Source organism: Schistocerca serialis, chromosome 7 (genome assembly GCF_023864345.2).
Source record: "Schistocerca serialis cubense isolate TAMUIC-IGC-003099 chromosome 7, iqSchSeri2.2, whole genome shotgun sequence".
Classification (NCBI taxonomy): domain Eukaryota; kingdom Metazoa; phylum Arthropoda; class Insecta; order Orthoptera; family Acrididae; genus Schistocerca; species Schistocerca serialis.
Window position 1 is genome coordinate 114,922,724 of NC_064644.1, and position 26,398 is coordinate 114,949,121.

The 26,398-nt window shown below is 44.9% G+C and overlaps 1 protein-coding gene across 1 annotated transcript in view; it reads right to left on the reverse strand.

Moving 5' to 3' along the window:
- Positions 1–303: 303 nt before the first annotated feature.
- LOC126412918 (head-specific guanylate cyclase-like) overlaps positions 304–26,398 on the reverse strand; it is a 164,825-nt gene continuing 138,730 nt past the window's right edge. The window contains exons 5-7 of the mRNA XM_050082807.1: positions 18,830–18,973; positions 13,389–13,543; positions 304–1,675 (exon numbers count right to left, since the gene is read on the reverse strand). Coding sequence (XP_049938764.1) covers positions 1,489–1,675; positions 13,389–13,543; positions 18,830–18,973 — 486 coding nt within the window. The 3' untranslated portion in view covers positions 304–1,488. The remainder of the gene's footprint in view (positions 1,676–13,388; positions 13,544–18,829; positions 18,974–26,398) is intronic.

The following is a 26,398-nucleotide window of genomic DNA, read 5'->3' on the forward strand; positions in this document are numbered from 1 at the left end:
GATGAATACACTAAGCAGATTCAGAGGGATGTAGGCTGCAGTACGTACTGGGAGATGAAGAAGCTTGCACAGGATAGAGTAGCGTGGAGAGCTGCATCAAACCAGTCTAAGGACTGAAGACCACAACAACAACAACAGGGGTTTTGTAGTGAAGTGTTCTGCCCACTGTTGCACAAATTACTTGAAATTTGTGCATCTTTTCTTGTATATCAACATGATAATCATAGCTCGCGTCACAGCCCTGATGTTTAAAATGTGTCACCTGTTAAATCACTTCACTATTCTAACACTTTTATAGCATTCTACTGTCAGATTCGTTGTTGGTAATTACTATTTTCGATCTACTGGGTATTTACCTTGAAAGGTCATAGCCTTCATCTAATGTAATGAAATTTTAAGATTATGTTCTGTAGATACTGGAATTTGCTTCAGCCGATGTACGACTCGCTGGAGCTTATCTTCAGTTTGTTGTGTAATTACTGTATCATCTTCAAATAGTAATGCACTTACATTAGTGTCTTACATCACAAGCAAAATGTGTTGGTGTACCGTCAGGCATGTAATACATTTCCCAAACATGCATCAGGGATGAAGTTTGAGTCCAATAAGGTAAGGATTTAATCAGAGAGACTGCGTTTCAGATATTTTAGTACTAACTATGACAATAGTTGATACTGAAGTCAGTGGTGAGTCGTAACCTAACATTAGAATTTATCTCTAAAAATGGATCGTTTGTGGACAAATGTTCACTGGAGCTTTTCTTCTTGTGCTTGGGCTCACGTAAGCTGTCGCCAGCACACCCATCAGCAGAGATGTTACAAGAAGATCGATAGTAGGCACTGGATCAAGCGCACCTATCAGGAGAGAGGCCAAAGACTGACTCGCAAGCAACGCTCCGCCAACGCCCACGCGACCGCAAGTAATTAGATCGCCGCCGCTGACCGGTCTCAGCCTCAGTCAGCAGTCTCAGTCACTTGCACAGTCGCTCAGTCACTAGCTCAGTCACTGGCATACTAACTCCATCCTATTTCGGCGTCTGTCATGCACTGCATAGTGGGATGTGTACTTCACCAGCACTGAGGCTAACGTGGACTGTTACAGAATACATGGACTCTCTCAAGATAGGTAGCTTTCTGTTCAAGTAAATAAAGAACACATGTGTGCAGTTGTGTTGTACAAAGAGGATACCTGACACCAAACAACAGCCTCTCCCTTGATTACTATGGTACAAGACTACAGTGGCGACAAGAATACAACACTGCTGTCATATACTTTCACTTGCGTCAGTTTTGGCTACTGATTATAATACACCCTGTTTACATATCGTTTGGCGGTGTTCCTTTTTTCTCCATCAACGTATTCAATGTGATACAGTTCCCTGAAGCACTTCAGCGCTGTAGTTCCACCGTTTAGACTGAAGTGCGCTCCTTGTGTTGCTGGAAGGGTCCCTGAGTGCCGCCACACCAGGACGAGCAGTGTGGCCGGTATTTAGTGACCCAGCAGCTCTCGCTGGGCGGTGTCGATGTGTTCGACCAGAGGCCGGTCGGCGGGCAGCGAAGGGTGGCAGTAGCCCAGCACGAAGTGCGCCGTGCCCTCAACGTCGTCGGGGAAGCCCCGCGGAAGGCACTCTCGCGGCCGTGCCTCGAACTGGAACCCCTCCGTCTGCGACAGCCACCTGTGGAAACCAACAGCTGGTTGTTTTTTTTTTCTTCGCTGCCTCACAAGCTTGCCAGACAAAATGATAGCTGTCCCATTAAGAGAGAACACTGGTAGTTTTGGAACGCTGTGGAATTGATACCAATCGATTATGTGACCCTCCTCCAATAAGGTTAGTCATGGCAATGATGTGGTGAGTAAGTGCCAGTTCATTGTGTGGAATAGGCGAAATAAAATTGGTCAACGTGTAGACATAACAGAAAGAAGATATTTTGTTTGGATGCGTCCATGACAACGCTTGAATGAAGCTACTCTGTTTATTGGTGTATCAACGCGGGCTTACAGAGACCATTGTTACAGCACCTGTCGAAGCTGAACTGGCAGTGTTGGAGATCTGCCTAACCTGCATTCAGATACGATGTAAAGCAGCGTGCTACCAGTTACGTCAAGACAGCCTCGATGACGTGCAAGCTACGGTAATAAAATTCAAATACAGGCCTGGAGAACAGACGAACGGGTGCACGACTTGAGCGGTAGGACCATCGGTAGCTGTGTGTATACCTTTATTTCAAGTATTAAAGACAGACTACGAGAGCGCCTAAATGATCGAGCTAAAGGAATGGTGCACATTTTTACTGGATGTGATCCGTACCCCGTCCACTTACACAGGATGGGGAGATGGACAACGGCTCTCTGCGATTGCGAAGAAACAGTGACGCCTGAACTTGGACTGCCTCATTGTAATTTCCACCAACTAGAACGGGGAAACGTAATGAATGATTTGAACTTGAGAGTGAATATGCACAAAAACGTAAACTCGTGCACTTCACAAAACGAAATATCGTGGTATCCTATGACTATAGTGCCAACGAGTCACATATGGAATTGGTCAGCTCAAAGAAATACCTCGCTGTAAAACGATGTAGAGATATGAAATAGAATGATCACATAGACGCAGTCATAGGTAGATTAGGTGTGAGACTTCAGTTTACTGGTAGAATACTAGGGATATGCATTCGGTCTACAAATGAGATAGTTTGCAAATCACTCGTGCGACCCATCCAAGGATATTATTCAAGTATGTGGGAACCATACAATACAGAACTAACAAGGGATATTGAATGTGGAAGGAGAAGAGCAGGTATGTTTGACCCATGAGACAGTATCACAGTGATTCTGAAGAAACTGATTTGGCAGACACTACTTGAAGGTAGACGCAAACTATCCCGGGAAAGCCAATTTACAAAGTTTCAAGAACCGACCTTCGATGATGAAACTAGCAATGTACCACAACTCTCTATGTTCCACTCCGTCAGGACTCCTGAGAATAAGATTAATTACAGCACTCACAGGGTCATTTGAACAGCCATTCCTCTTGCCCTCCATATGTGACAGGAGCGGGAAGGAACCGTAATAACTGGTACAATGGGAAGTAGCCTCTGCCATGCACTTGGCAGTGGTTTTGCAGAATATGGATGTAGATGGGTAGAATAGGTCAAGATACCGAAGAATGGAGGTTACTTAACTCTGCTGCCAATAAAATATCAAGAACACTTCATTGTGAGCTTTACAATAGGTAACATGGAGATATTGATGAAGTACCAAATGGACCAAGATCAACGAGTTTTGGAGTGTACGCATACATGAACAGCAGTAGCAGGATAACGTTGAGAAGAAGTTAACGATGGAACAATGAGGAGGAAAGCTAATTTCACTTTCTAATTTCAGACGACGAAGGTGGGATGGTGATAAGTAGGGTAATCAATGACGTAGGGGAGAGTGGGGCTAGAAGTTATCGAGGTAAGTCGTTCCGATTGAAATAGCTCCGCGAGGGAAAGAGATATGAATATGAAATAAACACTTCGTGAAATGAAATGCCACAGCGCACCGACGGCAGCCATCGTAAACAGGCCAGTGGTCCCCGGAACATCGGAACGACAGCACGTGCGTCGCTGGCTCACGTAAGTAAATATTTTCGTATTTGGTATTTTTTATGTATCTCACGAATTTTAACGAGTAGCTTTTAGTGTTTCAGTGTTTTATTGTAAGGATTTATCTACCGTTTTGGTACACAATGCGTAAATTACCTATATTTCGTATTGTAACCAATATCTTGCTTATATTCCAACATGGGCTAGATGTTCCGTTTTCGGGTGCACGTTGTGACCTCGGAACAACTTGCACCAGTTCATTTCTACCAGCAATGGAATATAAATATCGTTACTCTTTTCTTGTGTAGTATGAGGACGTATACCCGGAAAACAACACGAGGTTCTGTGTCAGAGGAGATGATGCAAAAAGCATCAGATGCAGTTCTCAACGATAGCAGGAAAATAAAAACTGTTGCCAAAGAATTAGATATTTGTCATATGAGTTTATACAGATTTGTCAAAAAGTAAAGATCTGGGGTAGAAAATATCGCAATTGGTTACAAAAAAGTAAAATTGCTCTATACTGAAGAGCAGGAAGATAAGTGAGCAGAATATCTGTTGCAATGCTTCAATTTTCTTTGGTCTTCTGCCAGAAGAAGTCAAAAAGTTAGCGTACGAATGTGCACTGAAATTCAATGCTCGCAATATTCCACCACCGTAGCACGAAAATAAAAAAGCTGGTCCAGACTGGCTGACTGGTTTCTTAAAATGACATCCTCACTTGTCAATAAGAACACCGGAGTCAACGAGTGCCAGCAGGGCGACGTTATTTAACAAACACAATGTTGCTGACTTTTTTTACAAAGCTGAGCACAGTGTTGGATAAATATAGATTTCCACCTTCAAGAATACATAATTTAAATGAAACAGGCGTTACCACACTGCTAAAGCCGAGGAAAATTATTGCCAAGAAGGGAATGAAGCAAGTTGGAGCCATAGCATCTGCTGAACGAGGAACATTGGCTACAGTGGAACTGGCAGTAAATGCATTAGGTCATGCAGTTCCTCCCATGTTTATTTTCCCATGGCTTAAAAACAAGGATTTGTTTAGAAAAGGCGGACGTCCGGAATCTATCGGCGCAGGAGAAAATCCCCGACCCAGCCGAGAATCGAACCCAGGCCCGTAGGAAAAAACGGTTCAAATGGCTCTGAGCACTATGGGACTTAACAGCTGTGGTCATCAGTTCCCTAGAACTTAGAACTACTTAAACCTAACTAACCTAAGGACATCACACACATCCATGCCCGAGGCAGGATTCGAACCTGCGACCGTAGCAGTCGCGCGGTTCCGGACTGCGCGCCTAAAACCGCGAGACCACCGCGGCCGGCAGGCCCGTAGGACAGCAATCCGTCACGCTGACCACGCAGCTATCGGGGCGGACAGAATGGCAGGTTATCGAGATTTAAGTGAGTTTGAACGTGGTGATATAGTCGCAGCACGAACGATGGAAGACAGCATCTCCGAGGCAGCGATGAAGTGGAAATTTTCCCGTACGACCATTTCACTAGTGTACGGTGAATATCAGGAATGTGGTAAACCATCAAATTTCCGACATTGCTGCGTCCGGAAAAAGATCCTGCAATAATAGGATCAACTACGACTGAAGAGAATCGTTCAACTTGACAGAAGTGCATTCCTTCCGCAAATTGCTGCAGATTTCAGTGCTGAGCCATCAACAAGTGTCAGCGTGACAACTACTCAACGAAACATCATCGATATGGGCTTTCGTAGTCGAAGGCCCAATCGTGAACCCTTGATGAGTGCACGAAAAAAAGCTTTACTCATCGACTGGGCCCATCAACACCGATATTGGACTGTTGACGACTGGAGAACCTGGTCGGACGATTCTCGTTTCAAATTGTATCGAACGGATGAACGTGTACGGGTATGTAGACAACCTCATGAATCCATGGACCCTTCATGTCAGCAGGGGACTGTTCAATCTGTTGGAGGCTCTGTAGCGGTGTGGAGCGTGTGCAGTTTGAGTGATATGGGACCCCTGGTACTTCTAGACACGACTCTGGCAGGTGAAACGTACGTGAGCATCCTGTCTGATCACCTGCATCCGTTCATGTCCATTGTGAATTTCTTGGGCGATTCCAGCAGGACAATGCGACACCCCACACGTCCGTAATTGCTACAGAGTGGCTCCAGGAACACTCTTCTGGGTTTAAACGCTTCCGCTGGCCACCAAACTTCCCAGACATGAACATTATTGAGCATATCTGGGATGCCTTGCAATGTGCTATTCCCGAAGAGATCTCTAGCCCCTCGTACTCTTACGGATTTATGGACAGCCCTGCAGGATTTACGGTGTCAGTTACCTCCAGAACTACTTCAGACATTAGTAGAGTCCATGGCACGTGGTGTTGAGGCACTTCAACGTGCTCGCGGGGCTCTTCCCCGATATTAGGCAGGTGTATCAGTTTCTTTGGCTCTTCAGGGTAGTTCTTCTCGAGCGCCATTTGCTCGCTGTGTTGACTATTTTGCAGGTATTGTACCTGCAGATCATTGTCTAGCTTGACTGGTTGTACGTTGGCAGCCATTCCACCCCCTACTGCAATCAGTCAACCACGAAGTTATTTTAATTCTACGCAGTATGCCGCATACTTCGAAGTCTTGTACACAACAGGTCTACTGCTTCCTGAACGAAATGGCAACTGCGCAGAGGATCAAAATGAGGAAACCTATAGTCCAGTATTAAATAGAGTTCTTACGCTAGTGTCGATATGTTATCCAGGAAATGACTGAATATTTCTTGAAAAAAGTAGCAGAAGTGTAGAGGGTGGACAAAAATATGGAAACACCGCACCAAATTCGTGAACGCACCTGTACTTCAAATGGTTCAAATGGCTCTGAGCGCTATGGGACTTAACATCTGAGGTCATCAGTCCCATAGAACTTAGAACCACTTAAACCTAACTAACCTAAGGACATCACACACATCCAGGCCCGAGGCAGGATTCGAACCTGCGACCGTAGCGGTCGCGCGGTTCCAGACTGAAGCGCCTAGAGCCGCTCCGCCACACCGGCCGGCTTGTACCTGTGCACTGCTCTCAATACCATGGGTCAGCCGTTGTCAGAACCGAGTTCTATGAAGGTGCGAATGCATTACGTAGGAGCTTAGTGCACTCGAGCGTGGACACATTACTGATGCTCGTGTGGTGTGCGCTTCCTCAGGGAAGGTAGCCGAAGTGTACGGCGTTTCAAGAGGCACCGTATCGAAGATTTAAACACCATACAGGGAAAGCGGGAAAACATCATTCGCTACGTCACAGTGTGGACGTAAGTGTATGTTGAGTGATCGTGTCAGACAACCATTGAAGAGCATTGTGACGAATAATAAGACGACATCTACAAGAGTCACTGCAGAACTGATTGTATCATGTCAGCATCAAAACAGCACGAAGTGAGCTCCGTTACTGGGAATTACAGGCCGAATTGGAATTTCAAACGACACGTTAGCAATGTAAATGACCCTAACAGGAAAACGTTGCGCCGAAGCCACGAAACCAGGACTTCCCCGCGATGGAAAGAACGTCATTTGGTCGGATGGATCTTATTCCGCACTGTTTCCGACTTCTGGCCATGTTTACGCCCCAAGAGTGAAACATGGAGGGGGTTCGCTGATGTCTTGAGCAGGCATATCGTGATATTCGATAGGCCTTCTTATTACTGGGAGTGAGAAGTGAATGAACAGCATAGCACTGGCCTTTTACAGTATTAAATAACCTATTTGTAAAACAGTATTGTATACTAGGAATAAACCAAATGGGCCAGCACTTTTTTAAACTGAGCAGCCTTGTATTTCGGAGGGTGGAGGCTCCCATCTCCATCCAGCCAACCTGATTTAGGTTTTCAGTGATTTCCCTAAAATTATTCAGGGAAATGCCGGGATGGTTCCTACTATTGGGCAACGGCTGACTACTTGGCCCATTTTTCTCATGTTAAACATGTAAGCGTGAAAGTATTTGTATGTATTAATTACTTTGTTTTTATTGTTCTTAAATTTTAATACCAAAATAAGTCCATTATCCTTGTAAAAGAGATCTACGGAATAATAAAACTTCTACCACTACTACTACTACTACTATTACTGCTAGGTCGCATTACTGCCAAGCATCATGAGACTTTGGCTGATGAGGTCTATCCCATGGTACAATGTCTGTTCTTCAATGGTGATGCTCTGTTCACACAGCCTGCATCATTCAGGACTGGTTTTGTGGGCACGAACATGAACTGTCTCATCTTCCTGGTCACCACAGACACCAAATCTCAGTATTATCGAGCCTCTGTGGTCTACTTAGGAGAGAAGGGTGCGTGACCGCTGTACACCTCAACCATCGTTATCTGAACTTGCCACTATGTTGCAGGGAGAATGGTATAAGACTCCCTTGAAAACCACACAGGACACATACTTATCATTATAAAGTTCTGAATCCAAAGAAACGTATCTGAAAAGGGCTAACGAACATAGTGTTGTAGAATGAAATTAGGGGAATTAGGTTAGAAAATGAGACATCAAATGTAGTAGATAATTTTTGTTATTTCGGAAGCAAAATGATTGATCATAACAGACTAAAGAAGATACACTACTGGCCATTAAAATTGCTACACCACGAACATGACGTGCTACAGACGCGAAATTTAACCGACAGGAAGAAGATGCTGTGATATGCAAATGATTAGCTTTTCAGAGCATTCACATAAGGTTGGTGCCGGTGGCGACACCTACAACGTGATGACATGAGGAAAATTTCCAACCGATTTATCATACACAAACAGCAATTGACCGGCGTTGCCTGGTGAAACGTTGTTGTGATGCCTCGTGTAAGGAGGAGAAATGCGTACCATCACGTTTCCGTGTTTGATAAAGGTCGGATTGTAGCCTATCGCGATTACGGTTTATCGTATCGCGACATTGCTGCTCGAACCGGTCGAGACACAATGACTTAGCAGAATATGGAATTAGTGGGTTCAGGAGGGTAATACGGAACGCCGTGCTGGATCCCAACGGCCTCGTGTCACTAGCAGTCGAGATGACAGGCATCTTATCCGCATGGCTGTAACAGATCGTGCAGCCACGTCCCTGTCCCTGAGTCAACAGATGGGGACGTTTGCAAGACAACAACCATCTTCACGAACAGTTCGACGACGTTTGCAGCAGCATGGACTATCAGCTCGGAGACCATGCCTGCGGTTACCCTTGACGCTGCATCACAGACGGGAGCGCCTGCGATGGTGTACTCAACGACGAACCTGAGTGCACGAATGGCAAAACGTCATTTTTTCGGATGAATCCAGGTTCTGTTTACAGCATCACGATGGTCGCATCCGTGTTTGACGACATCTCGATGAACGCACATTGGAATCGTGTATTCGACATCGCCATACTGGCGTATCACCCGGTGTGATGGTATAGGGTGCCATTGGTTACACGTCTCGGTCACCTCTTGTTCGCATTGACGGCACTTTGAACAGTGGACGCTACATTTCAGATGTGTTGCGACCCGTGGCTCTACCCTTCATTCGATCCCTGTGAAACCCTACATTTCAGCAGGATAATGCACGACCGCATGTTGCAGGTCCTGTACGGGCCTTTCTGGATACAGAAAACTTTCGACTGCTGCCCTGGCCAGCACATTCTCCAGATCTCTCACCAATTGAAAACGTCTGGTCAATGGTGGCCGAGCGACTGGCTCGTCACAATACGCCAGTCACTACTCTTGATGAACTGTGGTATTGTGTCGAAGCTGCATGGGCAGCTGTACCTGTACACGCCATCCAAGCTCTGTTTGACTCAATGCCCAGGCGTATGGAGGCCGTTATTACGGCCAGAAGTGGTTGTTGTGGGTACTGATTTCTCAGGATCTATGCACCCAAATTGCGTGAAACTGTAATCACATGTCAGTTCTAGTGTAATATATTCGTCCAATGAATACACGTTTATCATCTGCTTTTCTTCTTGGTGTAGCAATTTTAATGGCCAGTAGTCTATAAAATGCAGATTTACAATAGCAAGGAAAGCACTTGTGAAAAAGAGAAATTTGTCAACATCGGAAATACACTCTAGGAAGAAGAAGATGAAGGCAAAAAAAAAAAAAAAAAAGGAAAAAGAATTCGCACCACGAAGGAACTATCCGAATGGGACGGAAACCGGTAGATGTGATGTACATGTACAGACGAACAAATGATTACAGTTTCAGAAAAACGTGATGATTTATTCAAGAGAAAAGCTTCACCAATTGAGGAAGTCAACAAGGCGTTTGATCACCTCTGGCCATTGCGCAAGCAGTTATTCGGTTTGGCATCGATTGACAGAGTTGTTGGATGTCTTCCTGAGGGATATCGTGCCAAATTCTATCCAACTGCTACGTCAGATCGTTAAAATCCCGAGATGCTTGGAGTGTCTTGCCCAGAATGCTCTAAACATTCTCAGTATGGATGAGATCCGGCGACCTTTCTGGCCAAGGCAGGGTTTGGTAAGCACGAAGACATGCAGTAGAACTCTCGCTTTGTGCAGGAGGGGCATTATTTTGCTGGAATGTAAGTCCAGGATCGCTTGCAATGAAGGGCAACAAAACGGCGTAGAATATCATCGACGTACAGCTGTGCTGGAAGGATGCCGTGGATAACGACCAGAACGGTCCTGCTATGAAATGAAATGGCACCACAGAATATTACTCCTGGTTGTCGGGCCGTATAATGGGTGACAGTCAGGTATTGGTATCCCACCGCTACTGGGAACGTCTCCAGGCATTCCTTCGCTGGTCACCGGGGCTTGTTTCTAAGACGGATTCATCACTGAAGACAATTCTACTGCAGTTAATGATATTGCAGGCCAAATGTGCCCGACATCTCTGCAAAAGGCTTGTTGGTGCGTAGAGTTCAACGGAAACGGTGCAAGGATCGCCTTGAGCTCAGCCCCTTTTCTGTGAGCTGAGCCGCCTGTTAATGGTCCTTGTGGTCACTGAGACACCAGTTGCACGTGGCATCGATGGCAATGATGAGTCTGGGGCTCTGAGTGACGACTGCCCAGTCCTCGTGTTCTGTCGTCTCTCTAGCTTGACCACTGCCTTCTTGACGCTGCATTCGGCCATAGTTCCCCAACTCTTGGCAACGTCGTCGAACGATGGCATCGCTCCTATTCAAATGTCAGGTGGTTTGCCCATTACTCCAACTGATTTCTTTGAGTCCAACTACACGTCATTTCTCAAATTCTGATATCTGCATGTACTCTTCACGTGTCTGTCTGCGAGTCATAGTTGCTATCCAACTGAACACGGAATGAAATTCGGAAAGACTCCATGCCCTGGTATCCACATGCCCCTTTTTATCATCCTTGCCACCAGAGCGGTGAAATTTTGCTGTAGTGTCACATATTTATTCATCAGCAGCTAAAGTGTACAGTTTTGCATTTTCCGTCAATACTTGTATCAATATCAGTTTGTGACTAATTTGCTTGGCTCCTTCATGATGTGACTTTTTTTTGTCTTAGGGGGTATTAGGAAGCCTTTTCTGAAGGTACTTGTCTGGGGCGAAGTTTTGAGCAGAAGTGAAACGTAGACGGTTAAAAGTTCAGTGAAGAAGAGAACAGTTGATTCTTAAAGTTTGCACTAAGATGAACGCTGAGGACTGAATAGGTAGATCGGATAACTAATGAACAGGTGCTCAACTGAACGGGGGAAAAAAGAAAATTATGGCACTAATTAACTAAAAGAAGTAAGTGTGTGGTCTTAAAGTTGCAGAGAGAGACCAAGGAGGAAGATTAGGACTTGATGTCCTGACGTCGACGTTGTTACGGACGGAACACAAGCTTGGATTGGGGAAAAATAGGGAAGAAAGTCGCCCATGCTCTTTCAAAGGAACCAACCCGATATTTGCTTTAACGAAAGGTTTACTATCTTTTGGTTCAAAAAAAGGATTTTTTAAAAATTGCATTTTTGGATCCATAAAAGTGTTTAGAACCCACCCCTGAAACGGCTTTTCCGACTATGGGACGGAAATGTTTGTTACTATCGGTTGAACAAAAAAATGCACCTACCTGAAATCGGCCTTTAGCAGCACCAATTTTTTTCTTTCGGATGAAGAGTTATTGTACCGGTGCTCGCGAGGAAACACACAAAATTCAAATGAAAGTTTGAACGCGAGTGTTTGGAACTTTGCTCCCAAGCATTTGCATTCTGGCGCGAAGAGTGTGGAGATTGCGACTTTCGTGGCAGTGAGCAGCTTCAACGAAGGGTATCCAGCAATTCTGAAGACCATGACAACGATGGACGTCACCCTGGCACTCTATTCGACGCAGTTCGCCAAGCATTCGGACGACCACCGGATTCAAGTGGCAGAAAACCGCTTGTCACCACCGGCCGCACGAGCGGCTCTGGAGCAGCGCAGGATGGCCCAGATCGAGCAGAACGCCCTCTGTGAGGAAGAGGAAGGACTATTTTAGGCACCCGGAATAGCAGATTGAACGTAAGTTGCATAATATTGCATTTATATGTAGTCAAAACTTCAAATCCGTTTTTCTAGAAATGACTTTCTTTTTATAGAGTGGTATGGTAACTTCAAATCTACTGAATCGATTGGCATGATTCTTTGTTTCCAACGAAGCTAACTAAATTGTCAAGGAGTTGTACCACTTTTATTCCGATCTATCAACAATAAATATTTCTACTTGGCCGACGAAGTCGAAAAATCGATGAAAAAACCCTATTTTTTTCAAATGGCCGCCTTTTTGTTTCCTATGGGCCAAATAACTCAAGTTAGGTACAACTCCTAAGGAATCTTATATACTACGCTAACGTCAACTCAATTTTGATTTCAGACGAGCCGGCTGACCTGTGACATACCACGCGTGGAGGTCTACATTGAAATTTTGTTTCGTTCCGACGGCGCTTCCGCCCTTGCTCTTCGATATTTCCGGTCGAAAAAATTTCAGTTTGTAGAGGAAATATCAATAAACATTTTGACCTAATTTGACACTGATATCTGTAACACATCCCGAGAAAAAAATTCTCAAAGAACATGTATTTTTCGGGCCAAAGATAGTAAACCTCCCCTTAAGTGATTTAGGGTAGCTACGGAAATATACATATGGCATATGGCCGGGCCGGAACTGCTCCTGAATGCCGGTCCAGTTTCTTATCACTGCGCCACCTCGATAGGTAGTTGTGCTGAAGTGAAGAGGCTTGCGCACGACAGGCTGGCGTTGAGAATGGTATAAAATCAGTTTTACGACTGAGGACCACAACTAGAACAATAAGAGAGATAGGGAAAAAAGAATGCCGGCCGGGGTGGTCGAGCGTTTCTAGGCGCTACAATCTGGAACCGAGCGACCGCTACGATCGCAGGTTCGGATCCTGCCTCGGGCAGGGATGTGTGTGATGTCCTTAGATTAGTTAGGTTTAAGTAGTTCTAAGTTCTAGGGGACTGATGATCTCAGAAGTTATGTCCCATAGCGCTCAGAGCCATTTGAACCATTTGAAAAAAGAATGGATCAGGAGTCCATTGTAGTGGAGTCTATAATGGCAACTGCGAGGGAGGTTAAATGGAGGTGGGTGGAAGATGTAGTCAGAAGTGATGGTACGGCTCAAGGAAGTTCTTTGCTGGATCCCAAGACATAAAAAAAATGACCGATGCGACAGCCCAGTGGAAGATGCATTACAAAACAAGCAGGGATAACGTAGAAGTGTACAGATGAAGACCATAACGCATGGAAAACTCTAGAAGCATGCCTGGTCCAGTAGTGGATGTCTAGCGGCTACTGGTGACAGTGGTGCTTATGAGGTTGGTTGACTTACTGGTAGGTGGTGGGGCTGGCGTTGACCCGCAGCGGCTCGCTGCTCGACTCGAACTTGTTGGCCATGGTGACGTGGTGGCCGAACAGGCAGTAGCGGGGCATCACGCGCCCCACCACACCAGCCAGCGCTGCGCCCGTGTGCAGGCCGACGCGCATCTGCAACAGCGCACAGCGCCGCTACCTCAGTGGACAGTCTCTGAACTACCCAGACACCGGTACGCTGCCAGTCTCCAACGTCTTGGTCATGATGGCTCTAGAGCAGGTTTGGCCGCTAACCACATTTTTAGAGTCCCCAACTTGTGGAACTTGTAATGTAGGAGACCTAGACGAACTAATCAGAAAATGCGATGCACTCTTTTAGTAACTGTTCTCGAAGGAACAGATACCATTGATGACCGTGCACCTTCTCTAGAATAAATGATAATTAATTGAAACCCTCAGCTGCCGATAGGTGTTGTTGATATACCTCGATGGGGACAGCTAAAAATCTGTGCCCCACCGGGACTCGAACCCGAGATCTCCTGCTTACTTGCCAGACGCTCTATGCATTTTTTAAAATCTCATTTTGTTCGGTTTCGTTCGCTGCATCTGCTCGGGGCGGACGTCGTAAGACATCCGTTTAAGTTCGTTGTTGATCCATTAACTCCGTTTTTTTATTACAGAGGTCAGCTTACCCTCTGACCGAAAACGCTGAGCTACCGTGCCGGCATCCATTTGAGCCACCGAGGACACAGATGAATAGTGCGACTGCAGGGACTTATCCCTTGCACGCTCTCCGTGAGACCCACATTCCAAACTGTCCACAATCTACATACGTAATGTACCTAATATGTATTTGCCTATCCACTCATTACTCGCGCACTCTAAGGTGGCTATTCCCGTAAGAGTTCGGGCAACCTGTGCGCATTCGCACAGACGATGGTCAATGGCTGGGTAACCTTAATATATATATATATATATATATATATATATATATATATATATATATATATATATGAAGATGCTAACTGTTCTCGAAAGAACAGATACTATTGATGACTCTTACGAGAATCGTCACCTTAGTGTGCGCGAGTAATGTGTGGATGGGCAAAAACATATTAGGTACATTACGTATGTAGATTTTGGACAGTTGGGAATGTGGGTCTCACGGGGAGCGTGCAAGGGAAAAGCCCCTGCAGTCGCGCTATTCATCTGTGTCCTCGGTGGCTCAGATGGACAGCCGGCACGGTAGCTCAGCGTGTTCGGTCAGAGGGCTGTGTGCTTTCTGATATATATATACACAATCACGGAATCAACGATCAACTTGAACGGATGTCTTGTGACGTCCGACCAGACCCAATGCAACGAACTATATCGAACGAAATGGAAAAGAAAGAAAGAGAAGAAAAAAAAAAGATGGATATAGCGTCTGGCATGTAAGCGGGAGATCCCGGGTTCGAGTCCCGGTCGGGACACACATTTTCAGCTGTCCCCATCGAGATATATCAACAATACCTGTCGGCAGCTAAGGGTTTCAATTAATTATCATTAACTTTTATTTATTACTCAGAGTAACTATTGATTTATTATGTAATATGCAAGTGTAATTAATATCATTAGTGCCTAATTTTACGGAACCTATCTTTATTTTTTATTTAAACACTGTTATATACCCAGTATTTTGGTAGTTTCAAATAGAAGTAGAAACACAACATGACTCTGTACAACGCAAACTTCAGACACAAATGTTAGTAATATATTTGCAAAACTTAAGGAAGAGGTAAGTAAAGTAAGATAACATATTAACTACTAGGTGGAAATGAATGAAAGTGCGGTAGCATACTACCAGAGGTCTCCAAATAGTGTACAGAAAGGTGGGCATCATATGACGTGAGATCAGCCTAACTGCAGTGTCAAATGACGCCGGCCCATCAGCATGAGGCACTTGAAGGAAGAGGAAAAGACTGTGTGTGTGTGTGTGTGTGTGTGTGTGTGTGTGTTTGTGTGTGTGTGTGTGTGTGTGTGTGAAGCAGCGAGCAGCTATGGTGCACTGTGGTGGCGTTCTTCATTACAACATAGCCCGGACACATTTGGATGACCTCACACAGGATGAATCATTGGGAAGCTGGAAGAAGGACGAAGTGTGACGTGTGTGGTCCCATTGCATTGTTTCAGATGCGTGGGGAGCGTTTAAAACCACAAGCACTGGTGCCAAAAGGAGAGGAGATGTTCGACCACGGCGAACTGCAGCAGCAGATCATCGTTACACCCTACAACAGGCAAGAAGGGACTCACGTCAGACAGACGGTACAATTGTAACCATTTTTAACAGGAGTGCAAGACACGCAATGACACGCTCCTCAGAGGCACGGCGACTGCGTGGGGATGACCGCTTTGTCAGTAAGTTGTGTTACGTTGACACACGCACATCGGCAGCAACGTTTGGGATGGTCCAAAGAACGTAGGGACTGGATCAAAGAGGAGGAGGGGCGCGTGCTCTTCTCGGATGAGAGCAGGATCAGTCTAAGTAGTGATTCTGTACCTACCCTCATATGGAGAGAGGTGAAAACACGCAACGCTCCCAGGGACATTGTCGAACATGATCGATTTTGTGGTCTAAGTGTTATGGTGTGGGGAAGCATAATGCTGAGTGGGCCTGCTGATATCCACATCTTTGAACACGGTGCACTCACTGGTCAACTTTATTGTGAGACTGTACTCCTTCCCCAGGTGCGTTTTTCCAGGGGTGCATTCGGCCTTGACTTCATTTTTATGGATGACAATGTGTGACCGCATCGGACAGCGGAGATGGAACAACTGTTGGAACGAAAGGATATTCAGCGAATGGCCTGGCCTCTCCGTTCCCCTGACTTAAATTGCATCGAGCAGGTGTGGGATACGATGGGGAGACATTTTATACGTGTAGTCCAGTAACAGGGTCACAAAAAAGCCCTTTGTTTGCAAAAAAATGAAGTAGATTTTATTTTTTTTATCTTGTGTATGTAGTTGAGAATCTGTTGAATCCTAGTTTTCGACCTCTAAAACCCTAGGGACAAATTTTTGTGGCCAAAAAACCAAGAGATTTAGCCAGTTTTTTCAGGTGTTTGCCCATTACTCGAAAACTATGCGTTCTACTGAAATGGTTACCCTAACCAAAATGAAAGAGCATTAAATTTTGCGTCGAATGACCTACTTAGATGTCAAAACCGGAGCAGCCGTTTGGCCGCAATCAGTTGTCAAAGTTAGTTTATTTTTGAAACTTCCAGGCAGATTAAAACTGTTGGCCGGACCGAGACTCGAACTCAGGACCTATGCTTATCCAGAGCAAGTGCTCTACCATCTGGGCTACCCAAGCACGACTCAGGCCCCATTCTCACAGCTTTACTTCCGGCGATACCTCGTTTCCTACTTTCCCAACTTCACAGAAGCGCACACTCCGCTGCAGAGTGAAAATCTCATTCTGGAAACATCTCCCAGGCTGTCGCTAAGCCATGTCTCCGCAATATCCTTTCCTCCAGGGGTGCTTGTTCTGCTAGGTTCGCAGGAGAGCTTCTGTGAAGTTTGGAAAGTAGGAGACGAGGTACTGGCGGAAGTAAAGCTGTGAGAAGGGGGCGTGAGTCGTGCTTGGGTAGCTAAGATGGTAGAGCACTTGCCCGCGAAAGGCAAAGGTCCCGAGTTCGAATCTCGGTCAGGTACACAGTTTTAATCTGCCAGGAAGTTTCATATCAGCGCACACTCCGCTGCAGAGTAAAAATCTCATTCTAGTTTATTTTTACCAGTTTTGCTAAAAAGTCGGCTCCAACGCCTGTAACTTAAAGATGGCTACTCCAAATGACAAATGTTAAGTCATCAAAGTTGTAGAGAAAGAAATTTCATGTTACAAAAGCATCTAGTTTTTCAGTTTTAGGCATTATTAAACATTCATACACTTGAAAGTCAAAGTGATTCCATTTTCTTTTTGTAAGTGAAGTGCACAGTACTTGTCAGAAAAAGTACAGTAACACAAAAATGATTAGCGCGTCTTTGGGAAACGGCCCTGCACTGTCAACGTCAAATCTTCGAACATATAAGAAGGTATTTGATTTTGATAAACACTGCTTTTATTGTAGTGAGGAAACTGGTGCTAATTGGGAGAAACTTAGCAGACTTCCCTATGCAAAGCAAAATATTGTTCGTAAAGTGGTGGAACTTGAATTAACACATACTGTTATTGGGGTTTCTGTAAGGCGAGGTGATGACTAGGCTCGCGAATTGTTGTAACGTATCCGTGATGAGGACCTTTGTGCTACAAATGCTAAATGTCATAGGTTTTGTCAGAGGGATTTTAACCGGCCAATCAGGGGTGGAGAAAAACAAGGAAGTCCTTGATTCACACAGATGGATGAAGCAATGGAAAAGATTGTTTCCTGCATCGAACAATCGAAGACTGCCAGTTTACTTAGCAGGAGTTAAAGGACTTTGTTGTGGCGTAGCAAGACAGCCACGCCACGGAAGTAGCCGAAAGGCACGCGTTTAGTTTACGCAGGCAAGAGATAGGTCTGTAACAGGATACGTAATGAATGCTATAAAGAAAAGTACGTAGCTTCTGGAATACATAACTTCAATCCATCCTTGTTGTATACATCGCTCTTGACGATACAAGTGAGACTCTTTAGATACAAGCTATGTAAGGCTAATGGCGCCTTGCTAGGTCGTAGCCATGGACTTAGCTGAAGGCTATTCTAACTATCTGCTCGGCAAAGGAGCGAGGCTTCGTCAGTGTAGTCGCTAGCTACGTCGTCCGTACAACTGGGCGAGTGCTAGTCCGTATCTCGAGACCTGCCTTGTGGTGGCGCTCGATCTGCGATCACACAGTGGCGACACGCGGGTCCGACATGTACTAATGGACCGCGGCCGATTTAAAACTACCACCTAGCAAGTGTGGTGTCTGGCGGTGACACCACAGACTTAATCACGGATGGCTGGGAACAGGTGTAAGGACCATAGAAACCCGACTATTCCGGAAATATGATGAAGAAATAATGATTGTTGACAGACATGAAAAGAGCAAAGTGTGTCTCCAAAGTGCAGGCTATAAGATACTATCTGATAGTTTCCGTCACAGAAAGTTATCAGATCCATTACTGCACAGCAATACTCTAGCAGAGGACGAACAAATGTAGTGTAGACCAAATGCATCTACTAAGTGTCTTGCCAATAAAACGCAGTCTGTGGTTTGCTCCTCACAACATTATCTACGTGATCGTTCCAATTTAAGTTGTTCGTAATTGTAATCGATAGGTATTTAGTTGAAGTGACAGCTTTCCCATGTTAATGACCCTTTCTACTGTAAAGTCACAACGCGGACACGGTCCTAGCACGAAATGATCACTCACGATGTGTTGACAGAGTGAATGGTGTTCACTGGGCGCAGTGTGCCATTCGCGCGGTTGCCAGATGGGCTAGGCTGGGCTGTGTACGTACCCTGATAGGCTGGCCGTCGTGTGTGCGGTGCGCGGCGCACGTCTCGATCATGAGCAGCGCCATCCACGCGATCTGCTGCGCATGCGTGGAAGACTGCTTGTGCAGTCCGCCGGCCACGCAGTAGGCGTCTCCTATCGTCTCCACCTGAAACAGAAGAGCGCCGCTCTACAGCCTTTCCCTCCCTTACCTTCCCTCAACCTGTCCTCTGATGTGAACCACTGTGACAGTAGGATGTGTAAAATTTACACTTTTATAAAATTTTGGACTTGATCCTCCGCACTAAAAGATGTACAAATACGTATAAACGCTATAAAAGTTCCTTTTGTCAACAGCTCAAAAACAAAGGTTCTTCAGACGTCTGTTAGTTTGGAATTATTTTTTAGTTTTTGAAATCCGCCCCAAAAGTTTATAAAAATTTTTCTCACTCTTTTCATTTCCTCTCAGTATAATCGGCATGTCTTATTTTTCTCTACACGATGACCCTTGCTGCAGTGGCTGCACCAGTTCTCGTGAGATCACCGAAGTTAAACGCTGTCGGGCGTGGCCGGCGCTTGGATGGATGACCATCCAGGCCACCATGCGCTGTTGCCATTTTTCGGGGTGCACTCAGCCTCGTTTTGCCAGTTGAGGAGCTACTCGACCGAACAGCCGAATAGTAGCGGCTTCGGTCAAGAATACCATCATAACGACCGGGAAAACGGTGTGCTGACCCCACGCCTCTCATATCCGCATCCTCCTCTGAGGATGACACGGAGGTCATATGGTCCCGATGGGCTACTTGTGGCCTGTAGACAGAGTGGTACACAATGACGGTGTTTCACATTTCCAATTACAGATGTCTAGAGCTGTTGATGAAATATCCATGTATCGAGAATTTTTACAAACAATATCGGCATATATCGGAACATTTTTTCCCACCATATACCGATATCGAAGTGGCAATATCGAGGGCCGATATTTATGTTTTAATGTTTTTTTCGCAATTTTCGGTAAATATTTGAAATTGTTCTTCCGAAATTGTAATAGAACATAGTTTTACTTTCACCGTGTGAAGGAGTCTTACTACTTTTTGAGCTTTCAAACCAATTTTAACGCAACTAGTGTGCTACTTCTTCACATCGGCATTCTGCAAAAACAGATGCTGAAAATGATGAACAAAAATCTAAATGAGAAGATTGGTCGTTGCGGTGGTCGGAGACGTGTGAGGGGAAATGCTGACCTAATTGACGCTCAGCGCTACCAACAGAAACTGCAATGTTTAACTTCACCACGCAATTTTGGCACTACAATTGCTAGGTCGCTGGCGTTTATAGAAATGAAAAAACAGGGAAGTCGACAAGCAGTGTTCCAGACAAATCCCATATGTGACGAAACCGAACGACGGACAGCTTTTATTGTGCCACTTACACGCAGGTACCGTTGTTAGGAAAGTGGTTATTGCCAAGCGTGAAAGTGCATCGTCTGCCTTTTAATTCTTGCTCTAAGGGGGATAGGCAGGCTGCTAGCTTGTTGATGCACAGAGTATCTAATAGTAAAGCAATACTTAAATATACAGTTCTAAAACTGGCATTATATTTACAATATGTAGCCGATATTTTTTTCTTCGATATATGGCTACAACGAAACATTTATTCTGTCAATCGAAGTCCGATAACGATACTTTTTAAATATCGATATATCAGATACCGGCCTGCCGGTGTGGCCGTGCGGTTCTAGACGCTTCAGTCTTGAACCGCCCGCCCGCTGCGGTCGCAGGTTCGAATCCTGCCTCGGCCATGGATGTTTGTGATGTCCTTAGGTTAGTTAGGTTTAAGTAGTTCTAAGGTCTAGGGGACTGATGACTATCGATATTAAATCCCATAGTGCTCAGAGCCATTTTTTATGAAATACCCAATATTTTTAAAGATATCAATAGTCGTAGTTTCTAGAGGGAACTCAGTATACAGGGTGGTTCATTGATGGTGACCGGGCCAAATATCTCACGAAACAAGCATCAAACGAAAAAACTACAAAGAACGAAACTCGTCTAGCTTGAAGGGGGAAACCAGATGGAGCTATGGTTGGCCTGCTAGATGACGCTGCCATAGGTCAAACGGATATCAACGGCGTTTTTTTTTAATAGGAACCCCCATTTTTTATTACATACTCGTGTAGTAGGTAAAGAAATATGTACGTTTTAGTTGGACCACTTTTTTCGCGTTGTGACAGATAGCGATGGAATAGTCACAAACGCACAAGTACGTGGTATCACGTAACATTTCGTCAGTGCGGACGGTATTTGCTTCGTGATACATTACCAGTGTTAAAATGGACCGTTTACCAGTTGCGGCAAAGATCGATATCGTGTTGGTGAATGGCTATTGTGATCAAAATGCCCAACGGGCGTGTGCTACGTATGCAGCTCGGTATCGTGGACGATATCATTCAAGTGTCCGGAGTATTTGCCGGAAAATTACGTTATATAAGAAAACAGGAGTGTGGTGTGGGTGAGTAGCCATGTATGTGAAAAACGGTATCCCATTTGAGTCAATTGATGTTTCAAAGTACTACAATGAAAAGGTGTTTGAATGTTGTGCAGGTGCGGTTAAATTTAGTGGAGCTAAACTTCTTACTGTTGTTATTTATAGATCCCCAGACTCCGATTTCACAACATTTTTGCTAAAGCTAGAGGAGGTTCTTGGTTCACTTTATAGGAAATACAAAAAGTTAGTTATATGTGGTGACTTCAATATAAATTGTATAAGTGATTGTGCAAGGAAAAGGATGCTGGTAGACCTCCTTAATTCATACAATTTTATGCAAACCGTATTCTTTCCAACGAGAGTGCAAGGGAACAGTAGAACAACCACAGACAATATTTTTGTTCATTCGTCATTACTAGAAGGGCATTCTGTTAGCAAAATGGTGAATGGCCTTTCAGATCATGATACACAAATTTTAAGTCTAAAAGATTTTTGTGCTGCAACACAGTTTAAATATAGGTACCAACTTTTTAGGAAAGCTGATCCAGTTGCTGTAGAGACTTTTGTAAACCTTATCAAGGAACAAGAGTGGCAAGATGTTTATAGTGCTGATACAGTAGACGATAAATATAATGCTTTCCTCAAGACTTTTCTCGTGCTCTTTGAAAGTTGCTTCCCGTTAGAACGTTCAAAACGGGGTACTAGCTCAAACAGGCAGCCTGGGTGGCCGACTAAAGGTATAAGAGTATCTTGTAGAACAAAGTGGCAATTATATCAAAACGTTAGAAACAGTCACAATCTAAATGCAGTAGCCCATTACAAACAGTATTGTAAGGTGCTTAAAAAAGTTATTAGGAAGGCAAGAAGTATGTGGTATGCAGATAGAATAGCTAAGTCTCAGGATAAAATTAAAACCATATGGTCAGTCGTAAAGGAAGTGGCTGGTCTGCAGAGACAGGTCGAGGATATAGAATCAGTGCGTAGTAGGAATGTCCGTGTTACTGATAAGTCGCATATATGTACAGTATTTAATACTCACTTTCTGAATATAGCAGGTGAACTAAATAGAAACCTAGTCCCAACAGGGAATCATATAGCGCTCGTAGAAAAAAGTGTTCCGAGACTGTTACCTGAAATGCTCCTCCATGATACTGACAAGAGGGAGATTGAGTTAATAATTAAATCACTAAAGACCAAGAACTCTCATTGATATTACGGGGTATCTAGCAGAATACTGAAGTATTGTTCCATGTATGTTAGCCCAGTACTTAGCCATATCTGTAACTTTTCCTTTAGGAGTGGTCGGCTTCCTGACCGATTAAAGTACTCGGTAGTGAAGCCACTTCATAAAAAGGGAGACAGGGATAATGTTGATAATTATAGACCTATTTCTATGCCATCGGTGTTTGCTAAAGTTATCGAGAGGGTTGTATATACAAGGTTACTGCAGCATTTAAATTCACATAATTTGCTGTCAAATGTACAGTTTGGTTTTAGAAATGGCTTAACAACTGAAAATGCTATAGTCTCTTTTCTCTGTGAGGTTTTGGACGGATTAAATAAAAGGATGTGAACGTTAGGTGTTTTCTTTGATTTAACGAAGGCTTTTGACTGTGTTGACCACAAAATATTACTGCTGAAGTTGGATTATTGAGTAAGGGGAGTAGCTTACAATTGGTTCGCCTCTTACTTTAAGAACAGAAAGCAGAAGGTAATTCTCCGCAATATTGAGAGTGGTAATGATGTTCAGTCCCAATGGGGCACTGTTAAATGGGGCGTTCCCCAAGGATCGGTGCTGGGGCCACTGCTGTTTCTTATTTATATAAATGATATGCCTTCTAGGTGATTCAAAAATATTTCTGTTTGCTGATGACACCAGCTTGGTAGTGAAGGATCTTGTGTGTAATATTGAAACATTATCAAATAATGTAGTTCATGAAATAAGTTGGTGGCTTGTGGAAAATACACTCCTGGAAATTGAAATAAGAACACTGCGAATTCATTGTCCCAGGAAGGGGAAACTTTATTGACACATTCCTGGGGTCAGATACATCACATGATCACACTGACAGAATCACAGGCACATAGACACAGGCAACAGAGCATGCACAATGTCGGCACTAGTACAGTGTATATCCACCTTTCGCAGCAATGCAGGCTGCTATTCTCCCATGGAGACGATCGTAGAGATGCTGGATGTAGTCCTGTGGAACGGCTTGCCATGCCATTTCCACCTGGCGCCTCAGTTGGACCAGCGTTCGTGCTGGACGTGCAGACCGCGTGAGACGACGCTTCATCCAGTCCCAAACATGCTCAATGGGGGACAGATCCGGAGATCTTGCTGGCCAGGGTAGTTGACTTACACCTTCTAGAGCACGTTGGGTGGCACGGGATACATGCGGACGTGCATTGTCTTGTTGGAACAGCAAGTTCCCTTGCCGGTCTAGGAATGGTAGAACGATGGGTTCGATGACGGTTTGGATGTACCGTGCACTATTCAGTGTCCCCTCGACGATCACCAGTGGTGTACGGCCAGTGTAGGAGATCGCTCCCCACACCATGATGCCAGGTGTTGGCCCTGTGTGCCTCGGTCGTATGCAGTCCTGATTGTGGCGCTCACCTGCACGGCGCCAAACACGCATACGACCATCATTGGCACCAAGGCAGAAGCGACTCTCATCGCTGAAGACGACACGTCTCCATTCGTCCCTCCATTCACGCCTGTCGCGACACCACTGGAGGCGGGCTGCATGATGTTGGGGCGTGAGCGGAAGACGGCCTAACGGTGTGCGGGACCGTAGCCCAGCTTCATGGAGACGGTTGCGAATGGTCCTCGCCGATACCCCAGGAGCAACAGTGTCCCTAATTTGCTGGGAAGCGGCGGTGCGGTCCCCTACGGCACTGCGTAGGATCCTACGGTCTTGGCGTGCATCCGTGCGTCGCTGCGGTCCGGTCCCAGGTCGACGGGCACGTGCACCTTCCGCCGACCACTGGCGACAACATCGATGTACTGTGGAGACCTCACGCCCCACGTGTTGAGCAATTCGGCGGTACGTCCACCCGGCCTCCCGCATGCCCACTATACGCCCTCGCTCAAAGTCCGTCAACTGCACATACGGTTCACGTCCACGCTGTCGCGGCATGCTACCAGTGTTAAAGACTGCGATGGAGCTCCGTATGCCACGGCAAACTGGCTGACACTGACGGCGGCGGTGCACAAATGCTGCGCAGCTAGCGCCATTCGACGGCCAACACCGCGGTGCCTGGTGTGTCCGCTGTGCCGTGCGTGTGATCATTGCTTGTACAGCCCTCTCGCAGTGTCCGGAGCAAGTATGGTGGGTCTGACACACCGGTGTCAATGTGTTCTTTTTTTCCATTTCCAGGAGTGTAATTTGATGCTAAATCACAGTAAGACTCAGTTTTTACAGTTTGTAACTCACAATTCAACAATAACTGATATTTTAATCAGACAGAATGGGCATGTTATAAGCGAGACGGAGCAGTTCAAGTTCCTAGGTGTACGGATAGATAGTAAGTTGTTGTGGAAAGCCCATGTTCAGGATCTTGTTCAGAAACTAAATGCCACTTTATTTACCATTAGAACAGTATCTGAAATAAGTGACATTTCAACACGAAAAGTAGTCTACTTCGCATATTTTCATACGCTTATGTCATATGGTATTATTTTTTGGGGTAATTCTTCTGATTCAAAAAGGGTAATTTTGGCTCAAAAACGGGCTGTTCGAGCTATGTGTGGTGTAAGTTCGAGAACCTCTTGTCGACCCCTATTCAATAGTCTGGGAATTCTGACATTGCCCTCACAGTATATATTTTCTTTAATTTCGTTTTCTGTTAGCAATATTAGCTTATTCCCAAGAGTTAGCAGCTTTCACTCAGTTAATACTAGGCAGAAATCAAATCTGCATGTGGAATGCACTTCCTTGACTCTTGTGCAGAAAGGAGTGCAGTATTCTGCTGCATCTATTTTCAATAAGCTACCACAAGAACTCAAAAATCTTAGCAGTAGCCCAAACGCTTTTAAGTCTAAACTGAAGAGTTTCCTCATGGCTCACTCCTTCTATTCTGTCGAGGAGCTCCTGGAAGAGCTAAAAAATTAAGCCAATTCCAGTGTTACATTATTGATTTTCTTTATTTAAACTAACGACGTGTCGCCTGAATATGTTTCTTATATTTCATTTTATCTGTTTCTACAATCGTGTTATAATTTCATGTATTTACTCGTTCCATTACCATGGAGACTTCTCCTTAATGTGGTCCCACGGAACAATAAATAAATAAATAAATAAATAAAAAGGAAGTGTTTAGCCACATGTGAAACGTCAACCACGAGCTGCAACAAATGATGATGCCCAAGTAGGTGTTTTAGCTGCTGTCGCGACAGATTTTTTTAAGCGGTCTATTTAGCGACGAAGCGTCATTCACCAACAGCGGTAACGTAAATCGGCATAATATGCACTATTGGCCAACGGAAAATCCACGATGGCTGCGACAAGTGGAACATCAGCGACCTTGTCGAGTTAATGTATGGTGTGGCATTATGGGAGGAAGGATAATGGGCCCCCATTTTATCGATGGCAATCTAAATGGTGCAATGTATGCTGATTTCCTATGTGATGTTCTACCGATGTTACTACAAGATGTTTCACTGCATGACATAATGACGATGTACTTCCAACATCATGGATGTCTAGCACATAGCTCGCGTGCGGTTGAAGCGGTATTGAATAGAATATTTCATGACAGGTGGATTGGTCATCGAAGCACCATACCATGGCCCGCGCGTTCACCGGATCTGACGTCCCCGGATTTCTTTCTGTGGGGAAAGTTGAAGGATATTTGCTATCGTGATCCACCGACAACGCCTGACAACATGCGTCAGCGCATTGTCAATGCATGTGCGAACATTACGGAAGGCGAACTACTCGCTGTTGAGAGGAATGTCGTTACACGTATTGCCAAATTCATTGAGGTTGACGGACTGAGCATTTATTGCATTAATGTGGTATTTACAGGTAATCATGCTGTAACAGCATGTGTTCTCAGAAATGATAAGTTCACAAACATACATGTATCACATTGGAACAAC